The 23288-nt window shown below is 42.5% G+C and overlaps 1 protein-coding gene across 4 annotated transcripts in view; it reads right to left on the minus strand.

Annotated features, from left to right (window-relative positions):
* Positions 1–763: 763 nt before the first annotated feature.
* The window catches only part of SPATS1 (spermatogenesis associated serine rich 1), a 28172-nt gene continuing 5647 nt past the window's right edge, over positions 764–23288 (minus strand). For 2 of the 4 annotated variants that reach the window (XM_019457301.2, XM_019457298.2), the window contains exons 3-8: positions 20340–20475; positions 17592–17716; positions 15279–15440; positions 9872–9992; positions 8986–9048; positions 764–2656 (exon numbers count right to left, since the gene is read on the minus strand). In XM_019457301.2, the coding sequence (XP_019312846.1) occupies positions 2509–2656; positions 8986–9048; positions 9872–9992; positions 15279–15440; positions 17592–17716; positions 20340–20475 (755 nt within the window). In that variant the 3' untranslated portion in view covers positions 764–2508. The remainder of the gene's footprint in view (positions 2657–8985; positions 9049–9871; positions 9993–15278; positions 15441–17591; positions 17717–20339; positions 20476–23288) is intronic. The other 2 variants (XM_019457300.2, XM_019457302.2) reach the window with 2 other exon arrangements.

The following is a 23288-nucleotide window of genomic DNA, read 5'->3' on the forward strand; positions in this document are numbered from 1 at the left end:
TGGAACTGTAAAAGTTTAACATCCAAATATCTTAACATTTTGATGACTAGGAGTGCAGAGACTATAGAAACAGTCTTGGAATTGTCTTCATTTAGCTTATTTGGACTTGAGTATCACCAGCTGTATAACATAATATTCCCTCCAGTCCATAGAGGCCAGTTTTCATTCTTCCCAGGATCTGAAATTAGAATACCCTGTGTACAATATGAAGTTGTTACTCTAATGAGTCTACTTGGAAATGTCATGTACAGGTTGCTTCCATTAAGCTTGAGAGTTTCAGTGATTGAAAGTAGGAGGCGAACACACACACACACGTACACACATGTGCACCTGCACCCACATGCTTATTTACCAAGGAAACTGAAGTGAGGTGAGGGGGGTTTTCATGCCTTAAAAGGTCCAACATTTTTGTGCCTAGGAAGAAAGGACTGGGACAGCTAGGACACCCACATATTTTTGCCATTTGGCCATTTAGTCTATGCCTTACTCTCCCCATAAGGTTTGTGAGTTTGAGCCCTGCGTCGGGCTCTGTGCTAACAGCCTAGAGCCTGGAGCCTGCTTGGGATTCCATGTCTCCCTGTCTCTCTGCCCCTCCCCTACTCGCTCTCTCTCTCTCTCTCTCAAAACTAAACAAACCTAAAAAAAAAAAAAGGAATGATATAGACCTCTTTGAAATCTTGAGGCCACTATACATCTTCCAAAACTGTACTCTGGGTGTTTTTCTCAATACCTTTATTGAGATACCTTTACTCCTTCCCTCCAAAACACCAGGGTCCCCTCTGAGAGCAGTTTCCTGGTCCACCTGGATAATCCCACCTGGAAATTCCTGCAGAATCCTTTTTTGCATCTATATCGTGTTCTCCGTTATCCCTCCAACACAGGTGGTTGCCACTGAATTTTTTACATTTTAAAACAACAGAAGCACAAAAGTTCTCTTTTACAGGAGTAGGTGTCTTTGAGAAAATTTGTTGGCAGCCTCTTTTTCTTCCTTTTCTAAATTATTTGGTTTTGTTTGTTTGTTTGTTTATTTATTGTGGATTTTTGTCGGGGACAGCGGTGAGCTTTGTGTCCCAGGGGCAAGGGAACCAGCGCAGAGGTATGCTGATGCTAACCCAAAGAGTGGCCAGACACAGTTGCTGGCCGTGCCCACCATGTTGTCTTCTAGTCGATCCAAAGGCGTGTATAAAGACAGCAAGAACGTACTCCGTTCTAAACCCACCTCATTTACTTCATTTATTGGCTACCTCTGGAGACAATGTTTTCACAGAGAAAGAAGTCGTGTCTCGTGTCTCGAACAATTTGGAGTCTCAGCATGGCCCCCAGTTCTCTCTTTGCGCTTTAACATTTCGCAAGACCAGACCCACAGCCCTGATTAGCCAGCCAGTGGGGTCTCCTTAGTAAAGGAGATCGGCTATGAAGATGCTGAGTCACTGGCTTGACCGCCGAGGGTCACAGCCTGAATGTATAGGGTTGGCTTTTATTCCTATCTTTTCTTCCAAATATTTGCTTCTCGCCTGATCGATGAAAGGCCCTAAGGCTCACGACTGGCACTCACTGAGCTCTCGTCCTGCTTGGCTGTGTGGTCAAACAAATACAGGAGGGAGGGAGGGAGTTACAGGGGCAATGGTATGAATCGCCCGTGGCGATCCAGCCTTCACATTTTTCTGACATGTACCACGTGAATAGTAGAGAAAGTCTCGAATGGTATTAATGAGAATAGTTTTACCAAACTAAAGCTGACGGCTGCATTTTACCATTGATATGAGGGCATTCTTGGAAAACGAAATTTAACTGACTAAAACTGAAGGTGGACCGTCAGAGAATTGTTATCAATGTTAGGTTCCCCGAACTTGTTATTTTGTATTGCAACTGTTGGCGCATATCCTTGACCTTAGGAGATGCATATCGAAGTATATAGTACCTAGGAGCATAGGGTGATGATGTCTGTCACTCCTTCTCAAACAATTCTTCGAAATAATAACAGGAATGAAAGAGAGAGAAAGAACGCACAAATTCTGACAAAGGCTAACCACGGTGAATTCTAAGTGAAGGACGTGTAGGTATTTGTTCATTGTATGATCCTCACAACTTTTCTGTAAGTTTGAAGGTTTTCAGAACATAGAATTTAAAAAAAGGCAAAGCACAGTGATTACTTATCAAAGTCAAACATTTGACTTAGAGCAATCACACTGACAGAGGCGACCAATTGGAAGAGGCTCTCGAGAGTACAGTCAGTGCATGCTCTGTGGGCCTGTTTCTGCTTAGGATTGTCTTGGCGAATCCAAAGAACCTGTGGACAGAGGCACGGAGTTGAAGGTTGTGCCCCATTACAAGACTAATGGTGCTCAACCAACACACTCAACCAGTGATGCATGGCCATGATAACAGCAGCCCAAGGGACCACGGTGTGGGGCAAAAGATACCATCCACTCTGGGAGAGGCTTTGCCTTCTCTCCTCTCCACCTCGAAGCCTCTCAAAAGCCTGCTCTTCTGGGCTTGCCTCCAGTTTTATACTATTCTTTGAAGGTTCTTTAACCCACCAGCAGGGAATAAACTGTGCACCAAGGGGACCGCTGGGTGCCAATTGTCAAGCTCCTCCACCTCTCTTATCTCGGTCTTCAGCCTGTTGGCCTTCTCCTTCACCCAGAAAGGCAAGCTGCAGGAAGAAAACAACACCTGAGTTTGAGTTTGTCTAAAGCAAAATGCACAGACACGTTCAGTGGATAAGGTACTACACCCTCCGAAGTAAGAAGGCCTCCGATTTACGAGATCAGTGACGAAACACCATGTGAAGTTGTTCCGCATTTGCCCCTCCCCCCAAACCCAGATCTTTTTTCTGCCCTTCTCTGCCCAGGGAGCTGACCCCTGCAACTTGCATCACCTTGATTCCTCTGTGCCCTCACTTTTGAGCTGGGCTTAGCTAATGGGAGGCACCAGTAAGAGACCAGAAAGCCAGAAGAGAGAGAGGTTGGGGTATTTCTCACCTAGCTTCTCTACTCCTGCTCATCTCCTGAGGCACCTCGGTTCTGGCAGTGAGTGCACTCTCCACTGCCACAACCCCTTCCAGACAGCCCATCTCCACCTCCCCCCACACAGGGGGGACAAGATCACTCTTCCTGCTGCTCAGACACGTGAGTGGTAAGAGCTGCCCACTGGTGGGAGCCCCTGGATGCTTCGCCCTTCCATGTGAGTTCCCTCGACTGCTTCACACATCTGTAAACAGTCCTTTCATTCAGGATTCTTCAGAATCCCACCTGAGCATGCCCTCTGTTTTTCTAACGCTGACAGCCAGCATCCTCCCAAGTCTGTTGGGATTTGAAAGGACATATGCTGGGCCACACTGTGTATGTTCCAAGAGGTACCAGGAATTGTGACTCCTGGGATAAGTCAGAGAAAGAAGATGAAGAATTTTTTTTTTTTTAATCTTTTAAGCAGCTTTGATTTCCATCCATTTAGGGAGAAATGCACCATGATTGGGAAAATGGCCCAATACACCTGCTAGGGATGTGGAAGTTCCTGCAACAAGGAACGGGGTATTACCACGTAGGTAATAGTTGGGAGTCAAGGGCATCATGTAAAGCTGACAAACCAGTAGGAGAAGCCCAAATAAGACCAGCAGGATGAAGAGCAGTACAGAACGATTCTAGCATAAAGAATCTCTAGAACAAGGAGGGCCTGGGTGGCTCAGTCGGTTAAGCGTCCCACTCTTGACTTCAGCTCAGGTCATGATCTCACAGTTTGTGGGTTTGAGCCCCACATCGGGCTCTGCACTGACAACACAGAGCCTGCTTGGGATTCTCTCTCTCCCTCTCTCAGCACCTCCCCTGCTCGCGCTCTCTCTCTCTCTCTCTCTCTCTCAAAATAAATAAGCTTTAAAAGAAAAGAATCTCTCGAACAAAACCACCATGGTAAAAATAATATAGTACACATAATAAATGTAACAAAATATTAGGATAGAATTGAAACAAATCTGCCGAATCATTAATGCAAAAGATCTTAATTCACCTATTAAAGACAAAATTTTTCAGATCAGCTCACAAAGCAAAAATCCAACTCTGTGTCTATAAGACAGACCTAGACCAAAGTGCTTTGAAAGTCTAAAAACAAAAGAATGGGAAAGGTATATCAGTAAATGCAAACAAAACAACGTAAGAGTTGTAATCTTAATATCTGGCAATGTATAATATAAGACAAAAAGCATTAAATGAGAAAAAGAAGATTTTTTTATTTTAATTCTAATCTAGTTAATATAGGATGTTATATTCATTTCAGGTATGCAATACAGTGATTCAGCACTTCCATATTACTCAATGCTCATCAAGATAAGTATACTCTTGATCCCCTTCACCCATTTCCCCCATCTCCCACCCACCTCCCCTCTGGTAACCATCAATTTGTTCTTTATAGTTTAAAGTCTGGTTTCGGTTTGTCTAGTAAGATATTTTTATAATGTTAATGGCTATACTTAACAATATAGATAGAAATACATTAATATTAGCACACAATTAACACACCCATTTTCAGTCCTAGCTAGGTCAAATGAACAATTTTAATCAAAAAGATAAATCTTCTGGGGGCGCCTGGGTGGCTCAGTCGGTTAAGCGTCCGACTTCGGCTCAGGTCATGATCTCACGGTCCGTGAGTTCGAGCCCCGCATCGGGCTCTGGGCTGACAGCTCAGAGCCTGGAGCCTGCTTCACGTTCTGTGTCTCCCTCTCTCTCTGACCCTCCCCCGTTCATGCTCTGTCTCTCTCTGTCTCAAAAATAAACAAACATTACAAAAAAAATTTTGTTAAAAAAAAGATAAATCTTCTGGGTTTGTATCTAACTTTGCAGCCTGATGAAATAGATACACCTTCAAATGCATAGAGAGACAGTCCCCATGTTGAGCATGTATTTGGTCACAATGAAAAGTCGGCAAGTTCCATAAAATAAAAATAATAAAAACAATATCTTCTGATCATTGGGTAATAAAAGTAAAAATGAATTGCAAAATAAAAATCCAAAAGCTCTTCCACCTGGAAATTTTAAGTCTATTAAGTAATTCTTTAGTCAAAAGGAAAAGACCAACACAGAATTCTTTTAAAAAGTAAGGATAATCTACACCTCAAAATTTGTAAAATAAAAGGAGAGCAGTGGTCAGAGGTGCTTTCATAGCACCTGGGTGGCTCAGTTGGTTAGGCATCCAACTTCCGCTCAGGTCATGATTTCATAGTTCATGGGTTCGAGCCCTGCAGCAGGATCTCTATCAGTGCAGAGCCCACTTTGAATCCTCTGTCCCCCTCTCTCTCTGCCTTTCTCTCTCTCTCTCTCTCTCTCTCTCTCTCTCTCTTTCAAAATAAATAAACTTAAATACATAAATAGGGGCGCCTGGATGGCTCAGTCAGTTAAGCATCAGACTCCTGGTTTTGACTCAGGTCACGATTTCACAGTTTGTGAGTTTGAGCCCCACGTGACTTTGACCTTTGCCATCAGGCTCTACGCTGATAGTGTGGAGACTGCTTGGGATATTCTCTGTCCTCTCCCTCTCTCTACCCCTCCCTCAGTCATGCTCACTCTCTTTCTCTCTCTCTCTCAAAATAAATAATAAAAATAAATAATATAAAAGTGATCAGTTTACTTATGGGGTTCCTAGATGGCTCAGTCAGTAGAGCATGTGACTCTTGACCTCAGAATGAGATCTCAGAGTGAGTTCGAGCCCCACATAGGGTGTAGAGATTACTTTTTAAAAAAATGGAAAAAGGGGCGCCTGGGTGGCTCAGTCGGTTAAGCGTCCGACTTCAGCTCAGGTCACGATCTCGCGGTCCGTGAGTTCGAGCCCCGCGTCGGGCTCTGGGCTGATGGCTCAGAGCCTGGAGCCTGCTTCCAATTCTGTGTCTCCCTCTCTCTCTGCCCCTCCCCCGTTCATGCTCTGTCTCTCTGTCTCAAAAATAAATAAAACGTTAAAAAAAATAATAAAATAAAAATAAAAAAATGGAAAAAGAACAAAAATAAACCAAAAGAGTAGAAAGAAGAAAATAATAACAATAGAAGCAAAGATTGATGCTTTAAAAACAGAGAAAGAGACAGTATAAAAAGAGAATACAATTTTTAAAGCTGCTTTTTAAAAATAACAAATACACAAACCACTATCTAACCTAATGAAGAAAAGGGGGAATAAAGCACCAACACACAAAATTAACAATAAGGGAGAAACAAGTGAAAGAAGACAGGAAATTGTTTGGAACAATTCTATGCAAATAAATTTGAAAACCTAAAAGAAATGGATAACATCCTGGAAAAAATTAAACATTACTCATAAGAAAGATTACGTTTGAACATATGTTGAGGTATGTTCCCTCTGTACCCAATTCGTTGAGAGTTTTTATATCACGAAACGATGGTGAATTTTACCAAATGCTTTTTCTGCATCTGTTGAGATGATCATGATTGTTATCCTTCATCCCGTTAATGTGGTAGATCGCATTCATTGATCTGTGGATGTTGGAGCATCTTGCATCCCTGGAATAAACCCACTTGCTCATGATGTATGATCTTTTTAATGTAATGTTTAATTTGTTTTGCTGATAGTTGAGGATTTTTGCACCTATATTCATCAGGGATACTGGCTTGTAATTATGTTTTCTGGCAGTGTCCTTGTCTAGTTTTGGTATCAGGGTAATGCAGACCTCGTAAAATGAGTTTGGAAGTATTCCCTCCTCTTCTACTTTTTTGGAAGTTTGGGAAGGAACGAAATTAGTTTCTTCTTTAAATGTTTGATAGAATTCACCAGCGAAACCATTTGGTTTTGGGCTTAAGTTAACAGATTTCTGATTACTGATTCCGTCTCCTGACAAGTCATTGGTCTGTTCAGATTTATTTCTTCAAAGGGGTGCCTGGGTGGCTCAGTCGGTTAGCATCCAACTTCGGCTCAGGTCATGATCTCATGGTTCATGAGTTTGAGCCCTGCATTGGGCTCTATGCTGACAACTCAGAGCCTGGAGCCTCTTTCGGATTCTGTGTCTCCCTCTCTCTCTGCCCCTCCCCCACTTGCGCTGTGTCTCTGTCTCTCTCTCTCAAAAATAAATGAACATTAAAAATAAACAAATAAATAAATAAGATTTATTTCTCCATGATTCAGTCTTGTGAAGTTGTATGTTTCTAGGAATGCACCCGGTTTTTATAGGTTGTCCAATTTGTTTGGTGGATAATTGTTCATAGCAGTCTCCTAAATCCTTTATATTTCTGGGATATCAGTTGTAATGTCTCCTTTTTCACTTAATGTTATTTGAGTTCTGTCCCTTTTTTCTTTGGTTAGTGTAGCTAAAGGTTTATCTATTTGGTTTATCTTTAAAAAAAAAAAACAGCTCTTCATTTCATTGATTTTTTTGTATTACCTTTTTAGTCTCTATTTCATTTATTTGCCCTCAGGTTTTTGTTATTTCCTTCCTTCTACTAACCTTGAGCTTAGTTTGTTCTTCTTTTTCTAGTTCCTTGAGGTGTAAAGTTAGGCTGTTCATTTGATATCTTTCTTTTTTTCTTAATGTAGGCATTTACTGCTCTAAACTTCTCTTTTTGATCTGTTTTCGCTGCATGCGTGGTTTTGGGGTGCTGTATTTCCACTTTCACTTGTCTCGAAGTGTTGTTGTTTTTTTTTTTTTAATGTTCCTCTTTTGGTTTCTCCTTTGACCCATTGGTTACTCAGGAGCATGCTGTTTAATCTTCATATATTTGCACAGTTTCCGGTTTTCCTCTTGTAAACGTTTTCTATTTTCACACCATGTGGTCACAAAAGATACTTGATAGGATTTCAGTCTTCTTAAATGTATAGACTTGTTTTGTGCCCTGGCAATTACTTTTATTTTAAATATTTTAGAATAGCATTTGCCAAAAGTGTGCAGTACACAAGGTACCTTGGTGGCTTGGTCAGTTAAGCATCCAACTCTTGATCTCAGCTCAAGTCTTGATCTCAGGGTCATGAATTCAAACCCCACATTGGGCTCCACACCCAGCGTGGAGCCTAGTTTTAAAAAAGAAAAAAAGTATACAGGGGTGCCTGGGTGGTTCAGTCAGTTAAGTGCCCAACTTCAGCTCAGGTCACAGTCTCGAGGTTCATGGGCTCGAGTCCCTCATCGGGCTCTGTGCTGACAGCTCAGAGCCTGGAGCCTGCTTCCGATTCTGTCTCCCTCGCTCTCTGCCCCTCCCCCACTCACGCTCTGTCTCTCTCAAAAATAAACGTTAAAAAAAAAAGTTTTTATGTATACAGTACAGACATGAGAGGCCCTAATTATCTGCTTCATGTAATAATGCCATATAATGAAAGTATTAAAGCTCCCAAGTTTGGAATAAAAGGCTTTTTATTTCCACTGAGCTCCAGGGTTTGGTTTCCCAGCTGGACTCCAGTGGGTCAGACTGTGGGTCACTTGCCCACTCTATCTATGTTTATATGAAACTGTTTTGTATTAGAAAGCGAAATTTTTTATACTGACACATATCTTTTTCTAGGTCTAAACCCTCCTTGGGCAACTAGATGAGGTTCAGAAAGGACCTGAACTTAAAGTAGGACATCAGAGGAATGATACTTCCCTCTAGTGCGAGAATATTCTGACAGCTTTTTCTCTGCCTCTTCAAACTCTAACCATCCTCCCTGGCTGGCTCATTTAAGCATGTCCTTCTTTTCTGACAACTCTTAGGTTTTAAAAATCAGGGACCCTGCCTTTTTTCTCCATATAAACGTCCATTAGTGCATACCTACCATAACACATGGCATCCAGCGGGCTGTCCATCATATGGGGTGAAGACATGGACTGCCCAGCTGATAGACTGCACAGCACTTGCCCTCCAAGTGTCTCACTAAAAACGCTCCATACAAACTGCCCCACCCACCAGCTCAGATTCTAAAGGTCCTCTGTGTTGGGTGTCTATGAGTTCGTCCATAGGAGAAAATCATAAATAGCTGATAACTTAATAAAACTTGGATAATATAAAACATGGTGAGAGAACTCACATAGGAATTTGTGGAAGAGGCTCAAGTGGAATAAATGTATCAAATTTCTTTTCATAAGGCACTCTGAAAAACAGAAAAGGCAACCATAAAATTGGTATGGCATCTACAGCAGAGAGATCGATAGAAACATCTTTGTGTTCAAGAAGATGTCTTGGGACCCCTGGGTGGCCCAGTTAGTTGGGCGTCCGACTTCGGCTCAGGTCATGATCTCGCAGTTCGTGAATTCGAGCCCCGCGTCAGGCTCTGTGCTGACAGCTCGGAGCCTGGAGCCTGCCTCGGATTCTGTGTCTCCTTCTCCCTCTGCCCCTCCCCCGCTTGTGCTCTGTCTCTTCCTATCTATCAAAAATAAATACATGTAAAAAAAATTTTTTTTAAAAGAAGAATATGTCTTATTTTCTGGTTTAATGGCCACCTATGGGCTTCACAACTATAAAGGTCATAATTCTTATTATACTTTTTATTAAACATCAGTAAACCAAACATAATTGATTTTTTAAAATATTAATATAATACACCAACTATTTTTCTTTTAACTTAATGATCCTCTTCTGAATCACTTTGGCCTAAGTTTGGTTCCAAGTGTACATCAATCCAAACAGTAAACACTAATAATCTGATTCAGTGTGAAACCGAAAAGTCCTCAGATTTGTGGTAACAACAATAGTGACAAAATTAACAACGACCTTTTTGTAGTCAAGATCCTGTGTATAAGTTCAATTGCACACGCACATGTGTGTAGACACTAAGAAACTAGAGATTAACTTTTTAAGGAATTTTCAGCAACCATGTTTTGTTGGAATCTACTCCTTATGAAATATAACATATATAGTACAGAGAGCTACAATTCCTTTATAATTAACTAACCCTGTTATTCACATACACTTACGTTGAGAAATTCACTGGTGGGAGAGTTGAGCCTGCTTTGTGGAAGCCTTTACTCTGTTCTGGGTACATATATGGATTATCTCCTGGAGTTAACTTTGGTATTCCATTCCTAGGATCAATATCTGAAATATTTGAAAACAAGATCATAAAAGGGACTGAAGGTAATCTACAGATAATGCTCTATACATATGACAATGGAAACAGGATAATTTCATGTTTTATTATGAAGTACATATAGGCTTCCCAAAGTTCTGTTCGTGATCCTCTTGCCTGGAGAATATGAAGATAAAAGTGTGCTTGAGAAACACTGTGTTTGGGACATTGTTCCAGAGAGTGTCCCGATTACCCCCACCCCCAGAAAGAACAGTAGCTTAGGTGCAGGCAGGATGTTTTGGTTTAAAATGAGGGGCACTTGGGTGGTTCAGTTGGTTGAGTGTCCGACTCTTGATTTCGGCTCACGGTTCATGAGAAGGAGCCCCACATTGGGCTCTGTGTTGAACTTGGAGCCTGCTTGGGATTCCCCTTCTCTCTCTCTCTCTCTCTCTCTCTCTCTCTCTCAAAATAAATAAATAAACATTAAAAAAATAACTACAGTTGAACCTTAAACAAAAATAAATATATAGATAGATAGCGAGATAGATAATATAAGAAGTGAATCAAAGGTATCTGCCAAGGAAGAGCAAGAACTCTGCTTAAAATTTGAGCATTGGTGTACTTTGAATCCCTGTGCCCTATGAATCTTAAGGAGCAACTATAATTGGGCTCTGCCTCTCTGACTAGATCTCAGAAGGGAATTAGCTAATGAGGAAGAGCTACAGAAGAGAAAAATCAGTTTCAGGTCAATTTCCCTATCACCTATAACCATAGACAACATTTTGTTCTTCTTCCATGACAACAAATTAGGCCTTTAAGGAACTCCACCAATGGCCTGATCATAGCTGATCATCAGAGTTAACTCTTAATGAAATACATTTTGATTGGATTTTTTCTATAATAAATGTGTTGAATTTCAGTTCATAATGGAAGCTGACTGGCAGTCATAAATGCTGCCTCTCTGTCTTGTCCAAGAAGTAACAAGGGAGAAGAGAATAACGAAGAAATGTCCGGTGCCAAGCTTAAAAATACTAAATGCTGCAAGAGATCAAGGAAGAGAAGAAAATGGAACAGAGACCATTGTATTGGAGGTTTAAGGAAGTCACTGCACATTACCCAAGAACTAATCACACTAAAACGAATCGAGCCTGTATATCCAACTATAAGTGTACAAGTAATGCACAGGACAGAGAAACCTGTTAAATGGTACCAAGGGATGTAATCAGCAAAATCCTGACTGTGGCAAACTTTTTATAGGATAAATAACCTACTTTCTTCACCAAATAAATTGCAAGAAAAAAAGAGGAGGAAGACCTATATATTAAAAAGAGATTTTAAAGACATTTTAATTAATTGTTAAGTGTGGACTTTTTTTGGACCCTGATTCAAACTCTAAATATTTTTAAATTGTGGCATTTGTGAGGCAATTGACTATTTGAACACTGACAATATTTGGTGATATTAAGGAATTTTTGTTAGTTTTTTTAAGATATGAAAATGGTATTGTGGCCATTTAATAAAAATAATCCTTGTCTATTAGAGGTATACACAAAAACATATACGGATGTAATTATCTGATGTCTGGAACTTGCTTTAAAATAATCCCTGGGGGAGGGGGATAAAAATTAAATAAGATTAGCCACATGTGTTAATTGTTGAAACTAAGTGATGGGTACATCAGGAAACAGTATGGTCTTCTCTCTACTTTGGCAAATGTTTGAAAATGTCCCCCATAAAAAGTTTTTCTTTGTAATAAAGGTGGAATTGGAGTTACCTGTGGAGTTGGGGGAGGAAAGATGTCATATTCAGGGAGGGGCCTATCAGTAGCTTCAAATATAAAGACAGTACTCTATGTCTTAAATGGAGTCAGAAGCATACAAATGATTGTGATACTTAACGGGAGCCCGGGTGGCTCAGTCAGTTAAATGTCCTGCTTGGGCTCAGGTCATGATCTCACAGTTAGTGGATTCGAACCCTACATTGGGCTCTCTGCTGTCAGCACAGAGCCCATTTTGGGTCCTCTGTCTCCCTCTCTCTCTGCCCCTCCCCTACTTGCTCTCTCTCTCTCTCTCTCCCTCTCAAAAATAAACAAACATTAAAAAAAACACAAGTGAGGGGCACCTGGGTGGCTCAGTCGGTTAGCCATCCAGCTTTGGCTCAGGTCATGATCTCACAGTTTGTGTGTTCAAGCCCCGAGTCAGGCTCTGTGTTGATAGCTCAGAGCCTAGAGCCTGCTTCTGATTCTGTGTCTCCCCTCTTTCTCTGCCCCCCCGCCCCGCACCCTGGCTCATGCTCTGTCTCTCTCTCTCAAAAATAAATTAGAAATTTAAACAAACACACAAGTGATTGTGATACTTTATTCTATATATTCAATAAATACTTCATAAATATACCTTTGCATGTATTCAGTATGTATAAAAACCATAAAAAGACAGAAGAAACAAATGAAGGAAGGATGGAAGGGAAATAATAATAAACAAAATTCAGGGGTGCCTGGGTGGCTCACCCAGTAGCTCACCAGACTTCAGCTCAGGTCATGATCTCACAGTTCATGGGTTCAAGCCCCATGTCGGGCTCTGTGCTGACAGCTCAGAGCCTGGAGCCCGCTTCAGATTCTGTGTCCCCCTCTCTCTTGACCCCTGTTCAGCTCACACTCTGTCTCTGTCTGTCTGTCTGTCTCTCTCTAAAATAAATAAACTTTAAAAAATAATAATAAACAAAATTCAGGATAATGTTTGAGTTAGGAGGGAAGTGATGGATTAGGGTCAGGACTTGAGTCATCACGATAATACCATTTATTTTTGATAAATACTTGTCACTGGCCCAGTTCTAGTCAGTGAGACATGAGTGGAAGGAAGTCTCCTAAGGACCATATGGGAAAATTTTTCCCTCATTCTAAAAAGGGAAGGCAACAAGAGAGATTCCTCTTTTTCATGTTTTGAAATATAGACGTGATGCTTGGAACTGCAACAGTTCTCTTGTGACCATAAGATGACAAGTGTGAAGACAAAAATCCAACACAACTAAGAATAGCAGCACATAAACACAAAATGAGCCTATTATCTTTGGGGCGCCTGGGCGGCTCAGTCCGTCAAGCATCCAACTCTTGATTTCGGCTCAGGCCACGATCTCACAGTTCGTGAGTTCAAGCCCTGCGTCGGACTCTGTGCTGACAATGCAGAGCCTGCTTGACATTCTCTCTCTCCCTTTCTCTCTGCCCCTCCCCTGCTTGCTCTTTCACTCTCTCTCAAAATAAATAAATATACTTAATAAAAAAAAAAGAGCTATATCTTTGGTGACATCACTGGGCAATCGGACAATATAGACCACCTAGATTCCAAAGCTTCTCATTAAGTATATAATAAATGTCTTATGATTTAAGCCTCTGACAGTTTGGCTTTTGTCTGACCGTGGCTGAGAGCGTTCCTAAGTACTATACAGCTAAACTTAGTCCCTTCTTGGTCTTTCTCTGCTCTTTCGTGTTTAAACCAGTTAAATAAATCTTTCCTATTCTACCCTATGGCTGCAACTCAGTTGGGGGTGGGGAGTAAGCGTGTGCACAACAAGCTTATGTGATATCAAGGCTTCCGTATAAGCCTTTGGGTCCTGGATCACTGTCTGTGAACCACCCTGGTGTCTGACCCTCATCTTATCTCTGCTGCTCTCTGTAGGTTGGTATCTATTTCTGTTGTCTGCTAAAATGTGTCATCTAGTCTGATCCTCAGGAATTCAGCCTGCTCCACAATGCATCAGGTGAGACATAAAGTCCTTCTTATGACCCCTGGCTTGATGGTCCACAGAGCCTCACACGATGGCCTCCTGCCGTTTTGGTCGTGAGAGCTATGGAGCTCTCCTGGCTTGCTCTCTTTCTTTCATTCTTTCTATGTGTCCCGACCTCCACAGTCCTCACGGGGCACAAGAATGCAGCTATTACCCACGTCTCCTGGGTGGGTGAGACCCCGCATCTGGCTTTCTGCCCAGACATTGCCCATAGCTATCACTACGCTGAGGTTCCCCAACCACAGTCTGAGGCAGAAGCCCCAGCTAGAGTCACATCTGATCACCGACTAGATTTTGGTCCCAGGAACTGAGCAGGATACAGGACTCCTCAAAACACCCACCTCAGTGACAACTCTCCCACCTCCTCTAGTATGGCTTCTTATATATTCTCTATCCAGACAAAAGCCTTGATCTTTAAAACTTTATCTCTGGGGGCACCTGGGGGGCTCAGTTGCTTAAGCGACTGACTTCCGCTCAGGTTCCCGAGTTCGAGCCCTGCATTGAGCTCTCTGCAGTCAGCACAGAGCCCACTTCAGATACCCTGTCCCCCTCTCTCTGCCCCTTCCCAACTTCCCCACTCACATGTGCTCTCTCTCTCTCTCTCTCTCTCTCTGTCTCAAAAATAAATAAACACTTAAAACTATTTGCCTGTGCAATGAGTTTAAAAGTCCATTTTAGGGGCACCTGGGTGGCTCAGTCCTACTCTTGATTTCGGTTCAGGTTGTGAGATCAAGCCCTGTGTTCTCCACGCCGAGCATGGAGCCTGTTTGAGACTCTCTCTCTCCCCCCCCTCTGCCCCTCTCTCCCCCGCTGGCATGCTCTCTCTCTCTAAAGCAGAATAAACAAAAAAAAAGTCTATTTTAAATCTCAAAAATGAAAACTTTCTATTTCTTCCTCTTTGTATTCCTGCTACAGCAATCCTATTCATCCACGAAGCAAGGGCTGCCTCCTGTATGGGTATTTCTATGGAAGAATGTGCTATAATGATCCATTGGAACTCAGCAACACTAGGATCTTTCCATAAATCTATTATGGGTAGGTTGGGACAGAGAACTCACCAAGTAACAAACCATATAAGTATATACACACACTCATCTCAAATTACCTTTAATAAGGTATGAAATAACAGAATGCACTTCAGGCTAAGGTTTATGGGCTATTTTCCTTTTGAAGAATATAATGTATAATTTAAATACATATCATGGGCAGCATCTAATTGAAACAAATTATTTTCTTCAACTTGAATGAAGGTTTCTATTAATAAGTATCTGAGAGAACTTGTCTGATGACTTAAATGTCACATTAGCATTTTATGAAATGCAGAGAAAAACAAAAATGTGGATCAGCATATGTTGTCAGTTCTTTGCCAAAAAGAACTGCCAAACATCCCCTTCACTTTCCTATCTTCCTGGCCGCCCTACAGTAACATGGTGACCCCCAAGGGCTGACACCAGCCATGGAATGTTGGCCTGGCAGAACCACAACTCAAGTATTTTCAGACATCGCACAGTCAAGGTCCAGGAGGAAAACATTACCATACTTCTTCCTCCCAAAGCACTTGTCCACCATTCTCTCTGATAGAGACCTCCTGTTGCCGAGGAAGACCCCGTTAAAGAAGCACTGCTTTCCAACGTGGTAGGTGTGGATATTGCTGCTAAACCTCGGGTAAAATGTCCATTCAGGACGGTGCCCATCCTCTGCAAGACATCAGAAATCCTTCCATCAGCTCCACTCCCGGTCTCATAATGCAATTAAATGACAGAAAGTTGTCCCAGGCGTTCTCTGACTGTACAGCCTTTATCAACATGTTTAATTCCTTGGTTCTACATCAAGGGCACCGTTAACCTCTGGGGGACTCAGCACGAGAGGAAGGGAACGGGCACCTGGGTGACTCAGCCGGCTAAGTGTCAGGCTTCAGTCAGGTCATGATCTCACGGTTCATGAGTTCAAGCCCCACATCGGGCTCTGCTTGCAGTGCAGAACCCGCTTCGGATCCTCTGCCCCTCCCCTGCTCGTGCTTGCTCTCTCTCTCTCTCTCTCAAAAATAAACATTAAAAAAAAAAAAAGAGGGGAAGTGGGGAGATAGGTATCTAAGAGGCCTCTTTTTTTTTTCCTTTTTACCCTCTCCTCCAAAAATAAAGCCACCTTTATGGTTGGAAGCGATGTCTGGAATGGGAAGCTAAGAGACAGTTGTACAAGCACCTATGATCCAGCCTTTGCTCTGATGAGTGGGTAGGAAGAACAGAATGCCCTTCAACCAGGGAAGGGCTGGGCCAACCACGGCAACTTAGTGGATGGACCACAGTGTTGGCAGCAATGATGGGACACGCGTGCACTAGAGTGACTCTGGGAAATGAAGACATGCAACTCTGGCAAATGAGAAAGGCCATCGCGAGACCTCAGGCAAGTCACCGGACCTCTCAGGGCTTTGTTTCCTCGCTCAATACTTTTCCTACAAAATGGCTAAAGTGGTCTTAAACAATGAGAGATCCTCTAACAGCTCTAGGGTTGTTTGAGAAACACTTGGGCTCCGTGGTGGCCAAGAAAGAACACAGGCTCTGGGGGCAGGTGAGCCTGGAGTCTAATCCCATCACTGTACTTCCCAGACAGGTGGTCTTGTACGAGTGACTAAATCTCCCCGTGCCTCAGTTGCCTGGGGTGTTAAATGGGTAGGCCTATATTAGCCACCTAGATGTATACGTATTGACACAGAAAGAGGTCCATGATCTATTTGCTCTGAGTGAAAACAGTTTGTATACTATTTTCCACTAGTGAAAATATGGTTGTATACTCCAACCCATGTATAGATAAGTACATACATACCAGCACATACACGCTTCAAAATTCCTCATGGCTACGGGGCCCATGGGGGATACGTTGGAGAACACTGGGGAAGGGGTTTCTATACTCTACCTAATATACTCCTTTATTATTTTAATACTTTGCTATGATACTTTTATGGTTTTTATATAAAGCCATGTCAGTTTGGGAAAACATATCATGACAGCTCCCCAGCAGAGCTGCTGCGAGAATTAGAAAACCTGTCTGGGAATGCAAGCTGGTGCAGCCACTCTGGAAAACAGTATGGAGGTTCCTCAAAAAACTAAAAATAGAACTACCATACGACCCAGCAATTGCACTACTAGGCATTTATCCACGGGATATAGGTGTGCTGTTTCGAAGGGACACGTGCACCCCATGTTTATAGCAGCACTATCGACAATAGCCAAAGTATGGAAAGAGCCCAAATGTCCATCGATGGATGAATGGACAAAGAAGATGTGGCATATATATACAATGGAGCATTACTAGGCAATCAAAAAGAATGAAATCTTACCATTTGCAACTACGTGGATGGAACTGGAGGGTATGATGCTAAGTGAAATTAGTCAGTCAGAGAAAGACAAATATCATATGACTTCACTCATAGGAGGACTTTAAGAGACAAAACAGAGGAACATAAGGGAAGGGAAACAAAAATAATATAAAAACAGGGAGGGGAAAAAAACAGAAGAGACTCATAAATATGGAGAACAAACTGAGGGTTATGGGAGGGGTGGTGGGAGGGGAGATGGGCTAAATGGGTAAGGGGCACTAAGGAATCTACTCCTGAAATCCTTGTTGCACTAGATGCTAACTAATTTGGATGTAAATGTTAAAAAATAAAATTAGAAAGAAAGAAAGAAAGAAAGAAAGAAAGAAAGAAAGAGAGAAAGGAAGGAAGAAAGAAAACGTGTCAAATGCCTGGCACTTCGTGAGTCTTCAGTGAACTGTGCCCAACAGTACAGCAGACTTCTGGAAAGCCCTGGGTATGGAGGCACGCAGAGGGGAGGCTAGGACGTACTCACTTGTCTGCAACTTAAGCAGGCTGAACTCCTTGGGATATTTATCCTTGGGGACTTCAGGGAATGAGGTTTCAGAGGACTGATCAGAATGTGCGGAGGAGGATTTCAGATCCAAATCTGTAGCAGAGCTGGAAAGGAGGCAGAAGGATTAGAATCTTCTATGTGTTTAAATTGGTAGTTAGAATCTGATTTTATATATCTTACGCTAGAATTACGCTCATGTGCGTCAACTAAGCCTACCCCCCATAAACGTTCATAACATATCATTTACTTACTTACAATTTGAGGGGGCTGAAACAGAGCCCAAAGGTGCGTCCTTAAAAACAGTGTGGTGGTTCCTCAAAAAGTTAAATATAGAATTACTGTATAACCCAGCAACTCCACTCCTAGGCACATACCCCAAAGAATGGAAAACAGGGACTTAGACACTTGTAAACGAATGTTCTTCGCAGTGTGACTCACGTTAGCCATGCAGTGGAAACCACCCAAATGTTCACTGACAGATGAATGGATGAGCAAAATGTAGCGCTGACAAAAAATGGAATATGATTCAGCCATAGAACGGAAGAAAGTTCTGATACATGCTACGACACGAATGAAACTTGAAATATTGTGTTAAATGAACTAGGCCAAACACAAAAGGACAAGTATTATATGACTCTCCTTCCACAAAATATCTAAACGGTAAATTCAGAGAGACAGAAAGTAGATTAGGTTAGCGGATTAGGGTGGATCAGAATACCGAGGTCTGGGAGAAATTATCGCCTAACGGGTACAGCATTTCTGTTTGGGTTGATGAAAATGTTTAAAAAATAGCAGTCATGGTTGCACAACACAGAAAGGTAATTAATGCCAATGGGTAAAAGTGGATAAAATGGCAAATGTTATGTTAATATATATTTCACCTTAATTTTTTTAAAAAAAGGAATGATGTGGGGCGCCTGGGTGGCTCAGTAGGTTGAGCATCCGACTTCGGCTCAGGTCATGATCTCACGGTCTGTGAGTTCAAGCCCCGCGTCGGGCTCTGTGCTGACAGCTCAGAGCCTGGAGCCTGTTTCAGATTCTGTGTCTCCCACTCTCTCTCTGACCCTCCCCCGTTCATGCTCTGTCTCTCCCTGTCTCAAAAATAAACGTTAAAAAAAAAAATTAAAAAAAAAGGAATGATGTGCTGATACATGTTGAAACCTAGATGAAACTTAAAAATACGCGCGGCCGGGTTCTTGTGCCGCAGAAAAGAAAGAAAAGGAAAAAAAATACGATGCTAGGGGCTCCTGGGTGGCTCAGTCTATTGAGTGACCAACTTTGGCTCAGGTTGTGATCTCACGGTTTGTGGGTTTGAACCTCGTGTTGGGCTCCGTGCTGACAGCTCAGAGCCTGTGCTTTGGATTCTGTGTCTCCCTCTCTCTCTGCCCCTCCTCTGCTTGTGCTCTGTCTCTCAAAAATAAATAAACATTTAAAAAAAATTTTTTTAATGATTCTAAATGAAAGGAGCCAGACACCGAAGACCACATATTCCATTTATATAAAATGTCCAGAGATAAAAAGTAGATTAGTGGCTGTCTAGGGCCGGGGGGGGGGGGGGGGGGCGGGGAGGGGCAGGTAGAGTAGAGGCCACAGTGGGGGTGACTGCTCAAGAGCTTCTTTTTGAGGTGATGAAAATGTTCTAAAATTGATTGTGGTAATGGTTGCACAGCTCTGTTCACTACACTAAAAACCACTGAACTGCACACTTTGAAAGGATGAATTACACAGTATGTGAATTACGTTTCCACAAAAACTGCTACCAAAAGATATGCACGTTCAATAAAACCATTAAATGGAAATTAAAAATCAACAAAGATAAAGGGAAGAGGAAGAAGTAACCAAAAAACAAACCTAAGCTGCAATGGTTGTAATAACAGAGCATCGTGTTTCGCGAAGTTCCTGGCCATTAAAAACAAAAAACCAAAACCAAAACCTACAACAAACTATTTTCAGCGGTAAAAGCAATCACTTCTTGTTTGAGTAGCTTTACAGTCGACAGATGGCTTTGGTCTTCAGGTATAGTTATCAGTTATCAAATCATGGGATGTTTTTTCACGACATCACATCGCTCTCCCGGTTGAAGGGCTTCAAAGCAACGTCACGACGCTGGTCTTCTTTGCTCCCTTCTAATAATCCTGCGATGTAGGCAGGACCCATATAATCATTTCCATTTGAAAAGGAAATAGGGGGCACCTGAGTGGCTCAGTCCACTGAGTGGCTGACTCTTGATTTCGGCTCAGGTCATGATCCCAGGTTGTGGGATCGAGCCCTGTGTCGGGCTTTGTACTAGGCACAAAGCCTGCTTAGGATTCTCTCTCTCCCTCTGCCCCTCTCCCCACTCGCTCTCTAAAATGAAATTTTAAAACATTAAAAACAAAAACAGCTTAGTTTCGCTTGCTTTTACATCTGATAATGACAAGCATGCATATAACATGTATTGTGTGCCAGAGAGTCTTGCGATCACTTTCCATGCATTACCTCCTTTAATCCTCAAAACCATCCTATGAAGTATTATCTCCATTTTGTAGATAAAAAACTGAGTCCCAGGGAGGTAAAGTGATTTTCCCAAGTTCACACAGATGAAGTTGGCAGACCTGGGGTTTAAACCTAGACAGCCTGGCTCCAGAATCTATGCTCTTGCCAAACATGTCATTCTACCTCTTAGACTGTTGGCTTCCCAGTCAGAATTTACGCCAACAGTATGGACTGTACTGGCCTCTTACTTACTCTAGGTGAACGGACACTTTGCCGGGGACTGGAGGCTCACTCACACTAGGACATGTTTCAGCAGAAGATGAGGGGCTGACCTTTCTTCCAGAGGATGTTGTGCCAGCAAAGCATCCCTTAGATTCCAGAAAATCACCTGCAACACATCACCATTGGAGTTCGTTAATGAAACGAAATATCTACCCCTCCATCGTGTCCCCTGGATTACAAAAATTATTTTAAAAAAAGAAAACAAAAAAAATAACGTTTAGGGGCACCTGGGTGGCTTGGTTGAGCATCCGACTTTGGCTCAGGTCATGATATCACGGTTGGTGAGTTTGAACCCCACATTGGGCTCTCTGCTGTCAGCACAGAGCCAGCTTCAGATCCTATGTCCCCCTCTGTCTCTGCTCCTCTCCCACTCTCTCTTTCTCTCTCTCTCTCTCAAAAGTAAATAAACATTTTTTAAAAATAATGTTTATTGAGCATTTATTGTGTATTGGGGATGGTGTTAACATCTTACACACATTATCCCATTTAATTCCCATAATACCCCACAGACATAAGCATTGCTTATCCTTCCGTTTTACTGATGAGGAGACCAAAGCACAGATGGTTAAGCAACTTGCCTAAGATCACACAGAAAGCAAACATCTAGATCTAGATTTGATCCTGGTTCTCGTGATACTAAAGTCAAAAATCCTAACCACAATGCTGCACTACTTGTCCCTCCGGAGTTTGTCTACTTTGAATTAAGTGGTAGACATAACCTCTGAATCAAGTTATATTGAGCATCTTAATACAATTTTCCAAAGGATTGATTCATAGAAAGACTGATGAATAATCCAAAGAACTGCCATCAGAAACTTCCAAGAGGGGGGCCTGGGTAGCTAAGTCGGTTAAGCGTCTGACTTCGGCTCAGGTCATGATCTCACGGGTTCGTGAGGTTGGGCTCTGTGCTGACAGCTCAGAGCCTGGAGCCTGCTTCGGATTCTGTGTCTTCCTCTCTCTCTGCCCCTCCCCTGCTCATGCTCTGTCTCTCTCTGTCTCAAAAATAAATAAAAACATTAAAAAAAAAAGATGAATGGATATTGCATTTCTTTATGCATAACTTTAGCCCAATAGACACAACGTTACCTCCGGTGATTAGAAAATTACAAAAAGGGGCGCCTGGGTGGTTTAGTCGGTTAAGCATCCGACTCTTGATTTTGGCTCAGGTCATGACCTCACGGTTCGTTATTTTGAGCCCTGGATCACGCTCTGTGCTGTCAGTGTGGAGCTTGCTTGGGATTCTCTCTCTTCCTCTCTCTCAAAATAAATAAACAAATAAACTTTTAAAAACTTAAAATAAGGGGCGCCTGGGTGGCGCAGTCGGTTAAGCGTCCGACTTCAGCCAGGTCACGATCTCGCGGTCCGTGAGTTCGAGCCCCGCGTCGGGCTCTGGGCTGATGGCTCGGAGCCTGGAGCCTGTTTCCGATTCTGTGTCTCCCTCTCTCTCTGCCCCTCCCCCGTTCATGCTCTGTCTCTCTCTGTCCCAAAAATAAATAAAAAACGTTGAAAAAAAATTAAAAAAAAAAAATTAAAATAAGAGTCAGACTTCTGTGACTCTTGAGTACATTCCCCTCCCCTCCCAGTATCCCCATTCTCAGGTTGTTCAGGGTATGGCATAAAGACTGCCTGCGTCAGAATGACCTGGGAGGCCTGTTAAAAATACAGATTCTCGGGGCACCTGGGTGGCTCAGTCGGTTAGGCGTCCGACTTCAGCTCAGGTCGTGATCTCACGGTTTGTGAGTTCGAGCCCCAAGTTGGGTTCTGTGCTGACAGCTCAGAGCCTGCAGCCTGCTTCGGATTCTGGGTCTCCCCCTCTCTGCCCCTCCCCCTCCCAAAATAAATAAAACATTAAAAAAATATACAAATTCTCATATCCCATCACAAATCTCTCTAAGTGAGGCCTGGGAACCCACATTTTTAATTTGCTCGGTCATGAGAATCATCTTGGGGCACTTATCCAAAACTCAGATCCCAGAGCTCCAACTCCGACCTACAGGGCAAGACCCGGGTGTCCGAATGTTAAAGAAGCACCTCAGGTGATTCTCAGAGCCGGCCAAGTGTGGGAGGAGCCATTCTGGAATATGCCACAGCACCTACAACAGCCCTAGGTACAGAAAGGGTCAACTGGTTGCCTGAGGTGTGAGTAGCAGGGATGGACTGGAGCCCAGGGGAGGGGAGCTGTGAAGAGGAGAGCACAGGGTCCCGGTAGCCAAAGGCGTAACCACCCACCCACCTACAAACCATAAAAGTAGCGTCAACCAATGTAACACAGACCACACTCTCTGACCACAATGCAATACAATTTTAGGGATCGATAATAAAAAGACAGCCAAAAACATCCATGAGCTTGGAAACTCAAACCACACTTCTAAATATTTCACATAAAAGAAGAAATCGTGAGGGGAATCACGAGGTGCTTAATGGTCAATGACATACGTACTATAAATCAAAGTTGTGGGACTCAAATAAAGCGGTAAGTAGAAACTAGAGCCCGAAATGCACCTACTGCATTCCACCAAATATGAGACACCAGCAACTGTAATAACATTATTATTTTATGTACCACAAAGAACAAAGGTTGCCAATTAAAGTAGGAGAGAATGCTCTACCACTTAGAATGTTTATTATATATTTATTGAAGCATTCTTTCAGACTTACTTAGATGTATATTTTAAATACACATCATTCATGTGCATATTTAAAGAAGGAAAATATAAGCAAAATAAATTGGTTAAGACCTTTTTTTTTTTTAATGTTAATATGTTTTTGCGAGAGAGACAGAGCGTGAGCAGGGGAGCGGCCGAGAGAAAGGGAGACAGAGAATCAGATGCAGGCTCCAGGCTCTGAGCTGTCAGCACAGAGCCCGACGTGGGGCTCAAACTCACAAACCGCGAGATCATCACCTGAGCCACTAACAGC

The sequence above is a fragment of the Panthera pardus genome, unplaced genomic scaffold (genome assembly GCF_024362965.1).
Source record: "Panthera pardus isolate Hobbes unplaced genomic scaffold, ASM2436296v1 HiC_scaffold_17, whole genome shotgun sequence".
Lineage (NCBI taxonomy): Eukaryota > Metazoa > Chordata > Mammalia > Carnivora > Felidae > Panthera > Panthera pardus.